The sequence below is a fragment of the Marmota flaviventris genome, chromosome 17 (genome assembly GCF_047511675.1).
Source record: "Marmota flaviventris isolate mMarFla1 chromosome 17, mMarFla1.hap1, whole genome shotgun sequence".
Classification (NCBI taxonomy): domain Eukaryota; kingdom Metazoa; phylum Chordata; class Mammalia; order Rodentia; family Sciuridae; genus Marmota; species Marmota flaviventris.
The window spans coordinates 57,300,713-57,316,335 of NC_092514.1; the positions used below are offsets into that span (position 1 = coordinate 57,300,713).

Genomic DNA, 15,623 nt, shown 5'->3' on the forward strand with positions numbered 1-15,623 from the left:
ACTATGAATATGAAAAAGATTAAGATACCAAATATCTAAAAAGAAAAAAAAACAAAAAACAAAAAACACTGAAAGAGCAATATGGGTTTTTTTCCCCCTCATAAACTAACCCATGATACCATGAGCTCTCCATATGGGTCAATAACATTATTTCAAGGCTAGGGCATATCCCTTAAGTAAAAAGTGAACACATGTGGGTACGAAAAGAATATGGCAAGGGGCTGGGGTTGTGGCTCAGCGGTAGAGTGCTCGCCTCGCACGTGTGAGACCTTGGGTTCGATCCTCAGCACCACATAAATAAATAAATAAACAAAATAAAGATATTGTGTCCATGTATAACTATAAAAAAATTTTTAAAAAAAGAACATGGCAAGAATAGCAAAGTAAAACTAGGATTAAGGTAAAAATAGAAGTTAGAGAGAAAACACATGCTAGAAATGACAAATTTAAAAAGTTATGTAATACTTTGAGAACTTTGTTTCCATATTCACCCTCAGAAGCAGGTAAACAATCAATTTACTATATGAATAGCTGAAAGACTAGTTGTAAGGAGAAAGAAGGGGGGAAAAACCCACAAAATTTTAAAATTCTTCAAAAAAAGCACTAGTTATGTGTCAAACTGGCTATATATATATTTATTACAAATGAAACAATCAACTGTAGTCATTTTTAAGTCTGTACAAGCTAACCTGGAGAAATATTCGCTATCTAAGCAAAAAATGAATAGTTTTGACATAGTACTGGTATAAAGAAATTAGAAAGGCTTCTATAGTCCTTTTAGAAAAGGATAACAAATCCCAAACCTGGCAAAATTTAATAGAGTGTTTGCCTAGCATCACATAAAAAATAAATCAATAAACAAAGATATTGTGTGGGGCTGGGGATGTGGCTCAAGCGGTAGCACGCTTGCCTGGCATGCGTGCGGCCCAGGTTCGATCCTCAGCACCACATACAAACAAAGATGTTGTGTCCTCCGAAAACTAAAAAATAAATATTAAAAAAAAAAAAAAAAAAACAAAGATATTGTGTGTCCCTCTACAACTAAAAAAAAAGTATTCAAAGACAAAGTTCCTGGATAGGTGCTGTGGCACATGCTATAATCCTAACTACTTAAGAGGCTAAAAGACAGGAAGCTCCCAAGTTCAAGGCTAGCCTGGCAACCTGGTGAGAACCTATCTCAAAAAAATAAAAAATAAAGCCCAGGTTCTTGCAGAGGGCCCTAAACTATCTTTCACCTCTATCACCTCTTCAACTTCATTTCCTGATACTCACCTAGCCCACTCTACCAGTTACTCTGGTTCCTTGCTACCTTTCTCCAGTATGGCAGACAAACTTCCAGATCATTTACACTTGGCTTTTTTCCTCATTCACTCCATGGTCATTCTCTTACCTCAGTTCTTTTTATTCAAATAGTCACTTTCTTAAAGTGAACACTTGTTTCCATATTCACCCTCTGGGCAATTTATTGAGACTCTGTCTCAAAATTTAAAAATAAAGTAAAAAAGGGGGTTCATGTGATGAATTGGGGATGTAACTCAGTGGGTTCATCCACCCAGCTCCTCAAAAGAAAGCACAATAAAGCTTAAAGATACTAATATTCTAAAGATGAATCTAAAACATTGAACTAGGTTTGAGGGGGAAAGCAGCAGTAAAAAAGAATTTAAACAAATAATCTTAAAACTACAACTGAAAGAGAATACAAAATGAATATGCAAAACTTAACAGCTTTCCCTTACCTCAGTAACAAATTTGATGAGGGCTGGGGTTGTGGCTCAGTGGTAGAGCTTGCCTAGCATGCATGAGGCATTGGGTTTGATCCCCAGTACTATATTAAAAACAAACAAACAAAAAAACCTAAATAAAGGTATTGTGTCCATCTACAACAAAAAATATTTTTTAAAAATATCAAATTTGCTGAAAAGGAAATTAGGAAAACAATTCCATTCACAATAATCTTTCTTTCTTTTTTTAACAAAGTACACCTTTTATTTATTTGTTTATTGTATATGGTGCCAGGAATTGAACTCAGTGCTCATGCATGCTAGGTAAATGCTCTACCACTGAGCCACAACCCTGGTCCACAATAATCTCTTAAAAAAAAAGAAAAACTCTAACCAAGGAGGTGCAAAACCTCTATGATAAAAATTATAAAGCACTGAAGAAAAAAATGGAAGTCACTAGAATACAGAAGAACTTCCCATGTACACGGATAGGCAGAGTTAATATTGTTAAAATGGCCATATTACCAAAAGGATTTCAAGTCAATCCCCACTGAAATACTGATAATGTTCTTCACGGAATTAGAAAAAAAACAGTCCTAAAATTCAAAATTTATTTGGAAGAATGGAAGACTCATTATCACCAAAGCAGTTCTAAGCCAAAAAAAAAAGCAATGCTGGAGGCATCACAATATTTCACTTTAAATACCGCTACAGAGCTACAGTAATGAAAACTGCATGGTGTTGGCATAAGAGACACACAAAAGAATAAAACAGAAGACAGAGAGACAAACCCGCAGGCACAGTCATCTGATTCTTGACAAAGGTGCCACAAACACCCACTGGAGAAAAGTCAGCTTTTCAAACAAATGGTGCTGGGAAATCTGGAAAGCCATATAAGATGAATGAAACTAGATCCTATCTCTCATCTTGCACAAAAGTCAACTTTGCAACTGTTACAATAAAGTGCCGGACCAACACTCCTCTTCTGACAGATGATTAATATCCAGAATACATAAAGAACTAAAAACAAAACAAAACAAAACACCGAACAACCTAAACAATAAATTGGCAAATGAAATTAACAGATATTTCTCAAAAGAAAAAAAATATAAACAGCAAGCATATCAAAACTACACTGAGGCTTCATCTGACTCCAGTTAGAATGGCAGTCACCACAAATACAAACAATAATCCAGGAGTGTGGTGCATGCCTGTAATCCCAGCAACTTGGGAAGGACAATCACAAACTGGAAGCCAGCCTCAGCAAATAAGCAAAACAGAAACAAAAACCCCCACAATAAATAATAAATGCTGATGGCCGGGCCGGGCACGGTGGCACATGCCTGTAATCCAATCGGTGGAGGAGGATGACACAGGAGGACCAAGAGTTCAAAGCTACCCTCAGCAAAGGTGAGGTGCTAAGCAACAGAATAGGGCTGGGGAAAATAGGCCCCTGAATTCAATCCCTGGTACCAATAAATAAATGCTGGGAATAATAATAATAATAATAAATAGAAAATGAGGTTGGAAAAGGACTGCTTTTACTGTTAGTGGCATTGTAAATTAGAACAACCACTTTGGAAATCAGTCTGGAGGTTCCTCAGACTAGGAATGGAACCGCCATATGACCCAGCTGTATCATTCATTAGTATTTCTCCTAAAGAATTAAAGTCAGCATACTATAGCAATACATCAATAACCACATTTATAGCAGTATCATTCACAATAGCCAAGTTATGGAACCAATCTATGTGGTTCAACAGCACAGGAGTGAATAAAGAAATTGTGGTATATATACACAACAGAGTTTTATTTGGTCATAAAAGAATAAAATTATGTCATTTGCAAGAATATGGATGAAGTGGAAAACATCATGCTAAGTGAAATATGCCAAACTCAGAAAGTCAATGGTCATATGAAAAAGGGGATAATAAAAGGGGAGAGGGAATCTCATGAAAATAGAGGGAGATGAGTAGAAGAAAGATGGGGGAGGGAGGTAGAGAAGAAAAGGGGAGGTACAGGAAACTGAAATTGACAAGATTATTCTATTAATATTGTGTGCATGCATGAATACGTAAAAACAAATTTCACTACTGTATGTAGTTATAATGTACCAATAGGAAAAAAAAAAAAGATTCATAATAAAACAAAAACAAAACCTGGAAGAATAAATGTAAAGTAACTGGTAATTAACATAATCTGTCTGTAGCCTGATGTGGTGGTGTACATCTATCATTTTAGTGATTTGGGAGGCTGAGGGGGGAGGATCACAAGTTCAAGGACAGCTTCCATAATTCAATGAGACCTTGCTTCAAAATAAAAAATAAAAAGGGCTGGGGATGTGGCTTATTGGTAGATTCAATCCTTAGTACCAATAAGTAACTAAGAAAATAATCTGCTCAAGAATTAAACTGGGCTAAGGTTGTGGCTCAGTGGTAGAGTGCTTGCTTCACATGTGTGAGGCACCTAGTTTGATTCTCAGCTCCACATACAAAAGAAACAAATAAATAAAGATATTGTGTCCATGTACAACTAAAAAAAATACTTAAAAAAAAAAAAAAGAATTAAACAGCCTAAAGCATATAAGGTAATTTTTCAATAAATGGATCAGATAAACTAGGGGCTCATCACTTAGGGGGAAAAGTTGGATTCTTGCTTCACACAAAAGTAAATTCCATATAAAACAACACCATGTTTGAACCTTAAAAAAAATTGTGGGGCAATATGTAGTGGTAAAAATGAAGGCTATTCTGTCTAACTGCCTGGGTTTTGAACCTTGACTGCTACTTAACTGTGTGACCTTGGGTAAGTTACTAGGCTTCATTACATCAACGTAACACATAGGACTTTCTGCTTCTAGCCATGATGAAGTAACAGTGACCAAATGTACCTTTTAGTTATAAGCTAGAAAACTGGACCACAATGTTAAGACTGAAAAACAAATGGGTGGCTTCCATAACAATTCTGACTTTCACCTTAGAAGCACATTCTAGAAATGCAGAGTAGGGAAAGGGATTCCAAGAAGAAAATGAGGGTTTCATGAATTGAGGAAACAAATTCCCAGAAGCTAGGGTAACTGGAGACTGCAAGGCAGCAGTCAAGAAGTTATACAGAAAAAAAAAGCTCCAGAACTCTCTGTAAGATCCCCTTCAGTGTTGTGAACACTAGAAGCACATGTACAGGCCAGGCAAAAAGCAGTTGGAGAGCTTTGAGCTTAAATGGTTTCCAGAGTGAATACTGGCTGGCAGGACTTTCAACGTTGAAAGTAGTATGGCGTATTCAAGAAAGATCATTGTTAGGTATGGAACTAAACTACAACAGGTTACTCCTCACCTGCCCCAACTAAGGACAAATCATTTTTGTGCCAACAAAGCCCCTTTAAAGGAAGATATCATAAACTACAATCAGTTCAAATCGAACACCCAGCACTCAATAAAAGTTGCTAGATACACTGGGGCTGTTCAGTGGTAGAACACTTGCCCAGCATCTGCAAAGTTCTAGGTTCAATCCCCCGCATGGAGGCCAGCAGGTTACTATATATACCACTGTACGTTTAAATGCCAAATTTCCAGTGAAAAGAGAGGACAGGAAACTAAGCATGACAATGCCAGGCACTCATCTTTACAAGGCAAACTGTGAAGCTATGAAAGGTAGGAAGCTAAGAAGCTAAGGAGAAATCTGTCTCTGAAAACAGGGCTTCAGCAGTCTCATTTGACTGACAGAGCTCCTAGAGAAGTCAAACCCAGGGCCTCATGCATGCTGGGAAGTGCTCTAACACTGAGCTACACCCTTAGATTGGCAGTTTCACTTTAAAAAGGAGACCAAAACTAGAGTTCAGGATACATTGGTCAACATAATGGGCTCAGTTGGCTGAAAGTGGGCATGGGAAATAATTTTATATTCCAAGAATGAGCCAGAGGTAGAGCTTTATCAAAACTAATCTGGTCACAACGCAGCTCAGTCCCCAGATGGACTAAGGTTTTCAGCCCCATTATATATGCCTAGCAGGAGAACGAGGTGAAGACTCTGAATAAAAACACCATTGCTTGTAAAATCTTTTAAATTTACAATATCTAACAGTACTGAAAACAAAAGAAACAGAGCCCCAGTAACCCAGATTTTGGAGTTGGCATAAAAGGGATTTTTAAAATGTTTGAATAAACAAATACTTAATAAGTTCAATGAAATACAGAGAAAATAATATACACATAAAAACATACATATATGCCAGAATCAAACAGAAACTTCAGAATGTGACGCAGACGCAACAAAAGAGTTGTGACAAGAGAGAACTGGTAGTCTGGTTAATACAAAAATTAATTAAGAAATGTTAAGAAAAATAGAAAACACCTAACAATGTATCACAGGGTACTGTGATAATGTCCAATGCACTTGTAATCAGTGTCTTAGGAGGAGGAAAGAGAATGAAGCAAAGGCAATATATGAAGAGATAATGTCTAGTTCGTGTGAAAACTCATTTAAAATTTTACCAAGCCACAAATTTAAAAAGCTCTACAAAACTCAAGCAGGAAGAAAACACAAAACCACATCTAAGCATATCATAAAAATGTTTAAATTACAGAGAGAGAGAGAGAAAGGGGAAACCTATAAAACCCAATTTAAAAGACATAATTTACTGGAATCTGAATCTTGCATCAAAGAAACTTTAAAATCATTTATGAACTTGGCACCTGAGTGATATATATGTCTTAAAAAATGTAAAATAAAACAAAATAGGGTAAAGTACCATTGGGTTCAATGATCAGTAATGAGAGGGAAAAGAAAAATAAATAAATTCATTTATGAGAGAATCCTAGAAATCTGAATAGACTATTCTTTTATAATGTCAAAAACAGAGATGTTATTACCTGCTTTAATCTTTTTTTTTTTTTTTTAAATATTTATTCTTTAGGTGTAGATGGACACAACACAATGTCTTTATTTTTATGTAGTGCTGAGGATCAAACCCGGGTCCGGCCCGTGCTAGACAAGCGCTCTACCACTGAGCCACAATCCCAGCCCCATGCTTTAATCTAAAAATAGCCTAAACTGGCAGTATACAAGAATTAACAATAATATTAGACTCTTTTACTTTGGTAAATAGTTTTTAGAAGTAGAGCCACAAGAAAGTACTTCAAAATAATTATGGAATGTGTCAGGAAAGATTTCAAAATCTGAGTCAAATGTTCACAGCCCACCATATATAGAAAAGTTAAAAATCAGGGGCTGGGATTGTGGCTCAGCGGTAGAGCGCTCGTCTAGCACGTGCAAGGCCCTGGGTTGGATCCTCAGCAACACATATAAACAAACAAATAAATAAATAAATAAAATAAAAGTATTGTGTCCAACTACTTCTAAAAAATAAATATTAAAATCAAATGTAATGGTTAAATAAATTATACCATAACTTTACATGTTTCATTTAAAATGCCATGTTTCATTTACTGATGTAAAAAATATGCACACGCGCCTGGCATCATGGTGCATGCCTATAATCCCAGAGGCTGGGGAGGAGGATCAAGAGTTCAAAGCTGGCCTCAGCAAAGGCAAGGTGCTAAGCAACTCAATGAGACCCTGTCTATAAATAAAATATAAAACAGGACTGACTGCCTCAGTGGTTGAGTTCCCGGTAATTGCCCCCCTCCAAAGTATATACAATTAAAATAAATATGCACAGAAAAGAAAGCAATATATATAAATACATTAAATACTGAAAGAAAATGTACAATCATTTGACCATTAGTTTATTTTCTTGAAAACTAGACTATATCTAAAAATAGTAAGTTAATATTGGAAATAAAGTTTCTATATTTTATATTTATTCTAGTATAATTCTGAATACCTACTATTCCTAGATATAATTTCAGGATGAGATTTTAAGATAGAAAATACTGGAAAGAGTTATCTTGAAACTTTCATTTCAGTGTTGCTAAATGCACAAACATAATGTAAAATTACAAAAAAAGCAGTTTTTCTAAAATATTTCTCTAGGAATCCTAATAATTCATGATTATGATTACTCAGTATTACTTTTACAAGATTCCCTGGTCAAAGTTCGGGGGAAGAAAAGACTTGTAAGTCTTTTATACATGTTTTATAAAACACAAGCAGTGACTATGGCATGAAGACCTTTCCAAACTGATTTACCTATCATATTACAGTGGTAACATATCTTAGAAGTACCTTTATGTTCATCATTACTTTGAAACTTTGACAGTATTATACCTGCTGCTTAACTGACTGATCATATGGAGGACTGAACTCAGGGGCACTTTACCTCAGCCTTTTTAAAATTTTGAGACAGGTTCTTACTAAGTTGCCAAAGCAGATCTCAAACTTGTAACTCTCCTGCCTCTTATAACAGATGTTTGCCACTGCACCCAGCTAAATCTTATTTAAATCATCAATAAAGAAGTGCACGTTACTATGCCACAATATTTATATTTTTTTAAATAACCATTTCAACATATTTGGTTTCCTTTCAATAATTCAATATATTTTACTTTATGCATTTTTAAACAAAATGTGTTATGATGGAGCTCAGTGACAGAGCACTTGCCTAACATGTCTGAGGCACTGGGTTTGATCCTCAGCACCACACAAAAATAAATAAATAAAGGTATTGTGTTCTCCACCTACAACTAAAAAAAGAAAGAAAATGCTTTAAAAATGTGTTATGAGGAGTCCATATGCTTCACCATATTGCCAAAGTTTCTATGAACCAAAAAGGATGCTGGGTATGGTGGGGCATCCCAGCTACTCAGGAAGCTGAGCAGGAGGACTGCCAAATTCAAGGTTAGCCTAGTCTCAAAGTTTAAAAAAAGAAGGGGGTGTAGGTCAGTGGCTAAGGTCTCACTAGCATGTGTAAGGAGGCCACAGGTTTAGTTCCTAGCACTGCAACCAGCCCTACTCAAGGAAATAGGAGGTCGATATCAGGGCAGTACCAAGAGAATTTTGATTTATCAGTCAGAAAACTGACTAAGAAGCTTGAGACCTTAGAAAGAAACTGAAAGCAAAGTCCTGACCCATGTTCAGCTAAAAGTTTCCAAGTTCACATTACCAGCTTATGTCCAGAAACCTCATTGCTAATAATATGACATCTGAATTCATCTAGATTCCAGTGGTCTTTTTAGAAGATAAGGAGAAACTGTATTGGAGAGATACTTCCACAGCTCATGTATCACAAGAATCTTAAGGAAAACATGATTCCCCTGACCCATGAGTTCACTGTTGAAGACTATAAAATCACACAAGAATACAGGCCTTCAAGAGGCAGTATGCAGATGCAAACAGAAGAAGAACCTGTCCTCAAGAAGCTACAAAATAGGACTTTAAAGCTATTTGAAAATAAGTATATTAAAATTGTCCAACGAGGCTAACAAATTGTTTCTAAAAGTTACCACACACAAATCACGAAAGAAAAGCGCTGACTAAAGTAAACTCAACTGACAGTTTGAACAGCAAACTAAAGAGAATAAGAGCGGCTAAATCAAGCTAAGAGATGTTCCAGACCAGCCAGAGGCAGTGATGCATATCCATAATCCCAGTGACTAGGGAGGCTGAGGAAGGAGGATCAAGTTCAAGGACAGCCTCAACAACTTAGCAAGATCCCATCTCAAAAAGACTAGGGATGTGGTTCAGTGATAAAAGAGTTTTTGGATTTAAAACCCAGTACCCTTGCAGGTACCCATGCCTATAATCCCAGCTGCTTGGGAAGCTGTAAGGAACCTAGTGAGACCTAGTCTCAAAAAATAAAAAGGGTTGGGGATGTTGCTCTCAGTGGTTAAGTTCTCTGGAGTTCAATCCCTGGCATACACACACAAAATTAAACAAAACAAAAAGCATTTCATACCAAAAAAACCCACAAACGACCCCCCCACCAAAGAAAGAAAAAAAGCATAAAAGAAACATTTTAAAGAAATAGTCAATTTTTAAAAATTTGTTTATTTTTCTAGTTTTAGATGAACACAATATCTTTATTTATGTAGTGCTGAGGATTGAACCCAGTGCTTCATACTTGCGAGGCAGGCACTCTACCACTGAGCTACAGCCCCAGCCCCAATACTCAAAATTAAAAAAAAAAAAAAAAAATTTAGTTGTAGATAAACACAACATCTTTATTTATTTATTTTATGTAGTAATGAAGATCAGACCCAGTGCCTCACACATGCTAGGCAAATGCTCTACCACTGAGCCACAACCCCAGCCCTCAAATATTTTTTAAATTCAAAACACACAAATCCTCACAATGAGGATACACAGCATCCTAAATGAATGAACTCACAGTTGTAAATACATTCCTTGAAATTCTAAAACATAAAAATAAGACCAAAATTAGGATTTTAAAAGTCTTAAGTTACTGCAGAGACTAGATAACCTATGAAGAAATGACAACTACTATCAGAATTTTCACCAACAGGTCCCAGAAAGCAAACATTATCTTCAAAGTGCTGGAAATGAACATATATAAACTTGTATATACTCACAGAACATAATTCTGTATGTTTTTAATATAGAGATTAATTTTCCAGCTCAAAGATCACTGTTGGAAGTATGTATTGAGCAAAAAGAAACAGCAATTTAGAACAATGAAGTAGAATACAAGAAGTAACCATGAACAAGAATAATAAAAGTAGATATGAAAAACTGTGCTGTATATGTGTAATAAGAATTGTAATGCATTCTGCTATCATTTATTTTTTTAAAAAATCAATAAAGAAAAAACATAGTAAAAGTGCTGGTTAATGTAAATAAGGATGAATTTTAAAATAAATTACTTTGGTTGGGGATTTAAAAATAATATGACTAAAACAACAAATTACAGATAATGGGAGGGCCAGATCAGGTTTTTTCTTTCTTTTTTATTGTCAGATGGGTATGTGCTAGTGTTGTAACAAGGTTTAGAGTGAGGCACATCTCAGACAGCATGAACATCCAATCAACACACTTATGAACCAAAAAGGATCAAGATTAGATTTTTAGAAAGGCTTTTTTAATTTTTGCAGTGCTGTGGTTAAAACAACATTTTAAAGCCATATGTTCCAAGAGCAACTAGAGATACTAATCAAATTTGTACTGTATTTAAATGCATTTTTCACATATTAAGGATAACTATTAAATGAATACAAATGGAATGTATAAGCAGAAGAAAATAAAATTCAACTAACCTAATAGCAGAAAAGGAATAAAACAAAGGCAAAAAAAGAGCAAGGCTTATATAAAAAATGATGGCAGAAATGATTCTGTTATTTTTAGTTTTTAAGCCATCCAAAACAAGACTACTTCACACATCAAAGGCTGTGGAATACTACCCAAAACAACACTCAAAAGAAATCGAAAAAGTAAATGATTTATTATTATGTAAGGAAAAAAACCCCCAAAATAAACAAAGTAAGCACTTAATAACACAAGAAGGCAGGAGGAAATTAACAGCCAAGAAGTTGATCTTTGAAAGAACAAATCAAATAGAAAAACTGCTGATAGGATTAATGAAGAAAAAAAAATAAGACTAAGGAATTCTACAGAAGTCAGCCTTAAAACAGAGAGCAATCCTCTTTATACTCTAATGCAAAACTACAAAATTCTAAAATAATGCCAGAATACTGCCACACAATTTGTGTGAAGACACTACTTTTAAAAAATTTGAAGAAAATCCAAAAGTTTCAAGGGTATGCTACTAATAAACTGGGCATTATTTCTTCTACTGGCTATTCGTATAAAGAAGAAGTCTTTTCAACCATTTATTTACTCACACTGTTGTCTGACTATATACAAGTTTTCAGTGGTCCGAGGTAAAGCTGGGAATGACAATTTATTAATGAATTATTAATAAAACTACATTTTCCTCTTTTTCCTTTTTGGAGGTGGAGGATACTGGAGATTGAACCAGGGGCACTTTACCACTGAGTTACATCCCCAGCCCTCCATATTTTTTTGAAATAGGGTCTTACCAAGTTGCTGAGGCTGTCCTTGAACTCAAAATCTTCCTGCCTCAGAATCCTGAGTGACTAGGATTACAGTCATGTGCTGCTGCACTTGGCTTCCCTTTCCTTCTTGAAATACTATATGTACCATAATTTACTTAATTTATTAAATAACTTTACTTGAAAAATATAAAGTAACACTATGTGGGGGTTATTTTTAAAATTTTACTATTTCATTATCTCAACTAATGTTTAGATTAAGTTACAAGCACCTATCTCAGAAACAGTAGGCCAAGAAATTTTCATTTGGCTTACTTACTAACATCTACCATCCTAGACCCCTAAAGTGATGAAACACAATAAACAGTAATAACAGACACAACCTATAATCATGTCCTAACATTACAATGAAACTGTGCAACAGGAAAAGTAACCCATAAAATCCATGGGCTTTACTCCTTCCAACACAAGACAGCAACATTTCCCCATTCTCAAAGACCTGTGTCCTCCCAATTGATATTACTTACTATGTCCTAACCAGACAGCCTTTAAAATCTATTCCATCTTCAGAGTTCTACAGTCCTCAGGCTATTATTTCCTTCAGGATTACTATTGTTAGTCTCTCTTTCTGCCTCTAGTCTCACTTATACCAATCCATTCCCAACATAAACTATCTCCAGATTTATCTTTCAAAAAAAATAGGTTATGGGGCCTGTGACTGTAGCTCCGTGGTGGAGCACTTGCCTAGCATGTGTGAAGCATTGGGTTTGATCCTCAGCACCAGGTAAAAATAAATAAAGGTACTGAGTCCACAATACAACTTAAATATAAAAAAATAGGTTATGATAGTTACCTCCCAAACCCTTAAAACTAGAGGCTAAATAAAACTCAAATCAGTAGTTCAGGTGCTCAAGTATTTTTATTACTTACTTTTAGGTCTCATTTTTTTTAATTTCTAACAAGTTCATCTTACAGGATACTTTGTTCCAACACTTAATGTACATCTCAACTTTAAGGTACATACATTTCAACTGTGATTCAACTAAGCTGATAGTTCCTTAAAATCAGTAAAGAAATGAGTTCCTTTTCAAGTGGGTATTACAGTATTTGGTTCTGGAATGCAATATTAATATTTAAATGTAAGTTCAGGCAGTAATATTGACATTAAACATTTAAAAAATATCCTATAGCCATATCTTTTTCAGGGGAGGAATTACAAACAAAATTTGAATTAATCCAGAAGTATATAAATTTCAACAGAATCCCTTTTATTCAGAAACAAAAAGCAGAACTTATCACAATAAATGTGAATTCACTGGCATTAATCAATATTGGAAAATAATCTGTTAACTTCTTTGCTATCCAATTCTACCATTAGAAAATTGGATCTATGAAGGTAAAAACTTTGTTTTGCTCACCAAAAGTTTTGATGAATTCTGCAAGGAGCCATGTGAGACACAGCAAGCAAGTGTTTATCACCAATTTTGGAAGAACTCTAGCCTTTCTGCTTTACCTCGTAAATGGTTCACTACCCAAAGTCAGTTTATTTCTTTGATTTATTTTTTGTGTAACTAATTTTTGTGTGTCAGGATGACTGTTTTAGAAAATGGCATTCTTCACCCTTTGCCTCAACTGTTTTTTAATTAAATTTAATCAGATGGGGGTACTGGGAACTGAACGCAGGGAGACTGAGTCATATCCCCAAGCCCTCTTCTCCCCTTTTAAATTTTTATTTTGAGACAGTCTCACTAAGTTGGGGCCTTGCCAAGTTGCTGAAGCTGGTCCTGAACTTGTGATTCTCTAGCCAATGGATTATAGGCATACCATTCCCAGTAATAATTTTATTATGCACCTTCAAAAGTATAAGACTTTTTAAGCCTGAATCAGCTCTGCTACTTTGGGGGTGGCGGGGTGGGGGGGATCCACACCTTCTTTGTGAATTATTTATTTTTTTAAAACATTTCCTAGATGTCATGACACCATGACTGGCAAATTGTCAAAACAGAGGAAGGATATCATTTTCCATGAGGTTACGAGAGAAAGCACTCTGTTAAAAAGCATCAAGGACAAGACAAAAAAAGTTACTTTCCTAACATTTGATAGTAATGTACAGTTTTCCCCCTTTTTTGTTTTCTTATTATTACTCTTTAATCTCTCAGAAAACCATTCAGATTTATGACTATGAATAAAAAAGTCAAGAGACTCAAATATCAATATAAAAATCCTGCCAAATATTATATTCTTTTCTATTTTGTTATTTAAGTATAGTTTGAAGAAAAGACCAGAGAGAAATATACTGCCAGACAGTCAATTCTCATAATACTTTCCTGCCTATGATCATGCAAAGCAAACCAAGTATTTAAAATTCACTGTCCATATTAATGATTCCAGCAACTGTCTCTCATTCCCCTCCTCTGTCCTCAGCCAATAAACTACAATAGTTCCCCTTAAGAAAGACTGTCCTTCAAACAGGCTACTCTGCTTTCTCCTTTATAGCAACATTTTTTGAAAGATTTTCTTAATGGTTCCCTCAATTCTTTTTGTCCCATTCTTTCCTGAACCCACTCAAAACAGGCTTTCACCCCTTTTCACCCTCTACCAAAAGTGCTCATCAAGGTCACCAAAACATCTCTGGCCCTGTCAGTCTTTTTATTATTAAACTGTCTACAGCATCTGACTCACATGGTCACTACTTTCCTCTCTGAAACACTTTCTTCCTTTCCCCACCATGCTCTCTTGGTTTTCTTTTTGCTTCAAGTGTCACTTTTTTGAGCCCTTTCTTCATCATCTTTCATAGCTCTGTGTCTTGTACGTTCTCAGGATCTAATTAATCCCCAAACTACTTCTTTATTTGAGCTTCCCAGCATTTTCTTATTTCCTGTTGCATTTTTTGCCCCACTATTTAATGCTATATGACATATTATATAGTTCATTAATTGATGTGTTTCATGAGAGTAAATATTTTTATGTTTTTAATTTAGTATTGTATTCCCAATACTCAGAAAACATCTAGCTCATTGTAGCTCAATAAGTACACAGAGAATGAGTGAATGAACAAAATCAAAAGTGGTAAACTACTCTGTACTAGGATCTTATCAACCATACACCCTAGTAAGCAGGTTATACGCATATCAATCAATCTTCAAACAATCTTATGAGTTTTCTTAGGTTTTGGAAAAGAGAAAGGGTGAGAGGGGCTAACATCTTCCAAACTACTAGGTGGCAGAAGACCATAATTCAAAGTAAAATGAATCATGTTTGAAGTCAATGTTTTTGGCCACTGCATAGTACCAATTTTACTGGAGTATTATTTTATTAGTTTAAGAAGAGTACAAACTCTGCTAACTAAAGAATCAGTAATAAAAAGTTCCCCGAAACTGTGAATTAATCTTCATTTTCTTTGTGAAGATAAACATTCATTTAGTAACATGTCTTTAAAGACAAAGCCTTCAACACTGCCATTTTCAGTGAAAACGGTGCAGGTGAGAAAGTACACTCTCCTCCAAATCTGGCCGAAGAATCAATCACCTAACAATGTTTTGCTTTTTGAAAACATAACTTTCAGCTCCAATCCAGAGCAACTGAATCAGACTCTCTAGAAAACAAGGCCCAGGAACCTAGTATATTTTTAAAGCTCTCTAGAAAATCTTGGTTGTTAGCCAAGTTTGAAAAACCTTTAAATTAAGCAAATCAAAGGTGGTATGAGATTAATTAATCCCTCTTAGCACCTGGCTCACTGACAATGACCAAATCTCTCTGGTACTGACCTTCTTAGAAAGAGGGACAATGCTATTGGGTCGAACAAGCCTCCGCTTCTTACAGCTCAGTACAGGACGTGTCCGGGCTGCCACACAGGTACCATCAGATGATGAAGAAACTAGATTCAGTCGTTGCTTTTTATGTAATTGTTCCTCAGCATCTGAGCTGTCACCTGGAATATGGTCTGCCAAGACAGGCTGAAGACTACACAGGGGAAGGA

The 15,623-nt window shown here is 35.4% G+C and overlaps 1 protein-coding gene and 1 non-coding gene across 10 annotated transcripts in view; both read right to left on the minus strand.

Annotated features, from left to right (window-relative positions):
- Positions 1–15,623, minus strand: part of Kansl1 (KAT8 regulatory NSL complex subunit 1) — a 187,815-nt gene that overhangs the window by 20,338 nt on the left and 151,854 nt on the right. For all 9 annotated transcript variants that reach the window (XM_071603248.1, XM_071603244.1, XM_071603246.1 and 6 more), the window contains one exon: positions 15,412–15,607. In XM_071603248.1, the coding sequence (XP_071459349.1) occupies positions 15,412–15,607 (196 nt within the window). The remainder of the gene's footprint in view (positions 1–15,411; positions 15,608–15,623) is intronic.
- On the minus strand, positions 10,587–10,686 carry LOC114080199 (small nucleolar RNA U13). The gene has a single exon (XR_003580585.1). It is a non-coding gene; the product is annotated as a small nucleolar RNA U13 (small nucleolar RNA).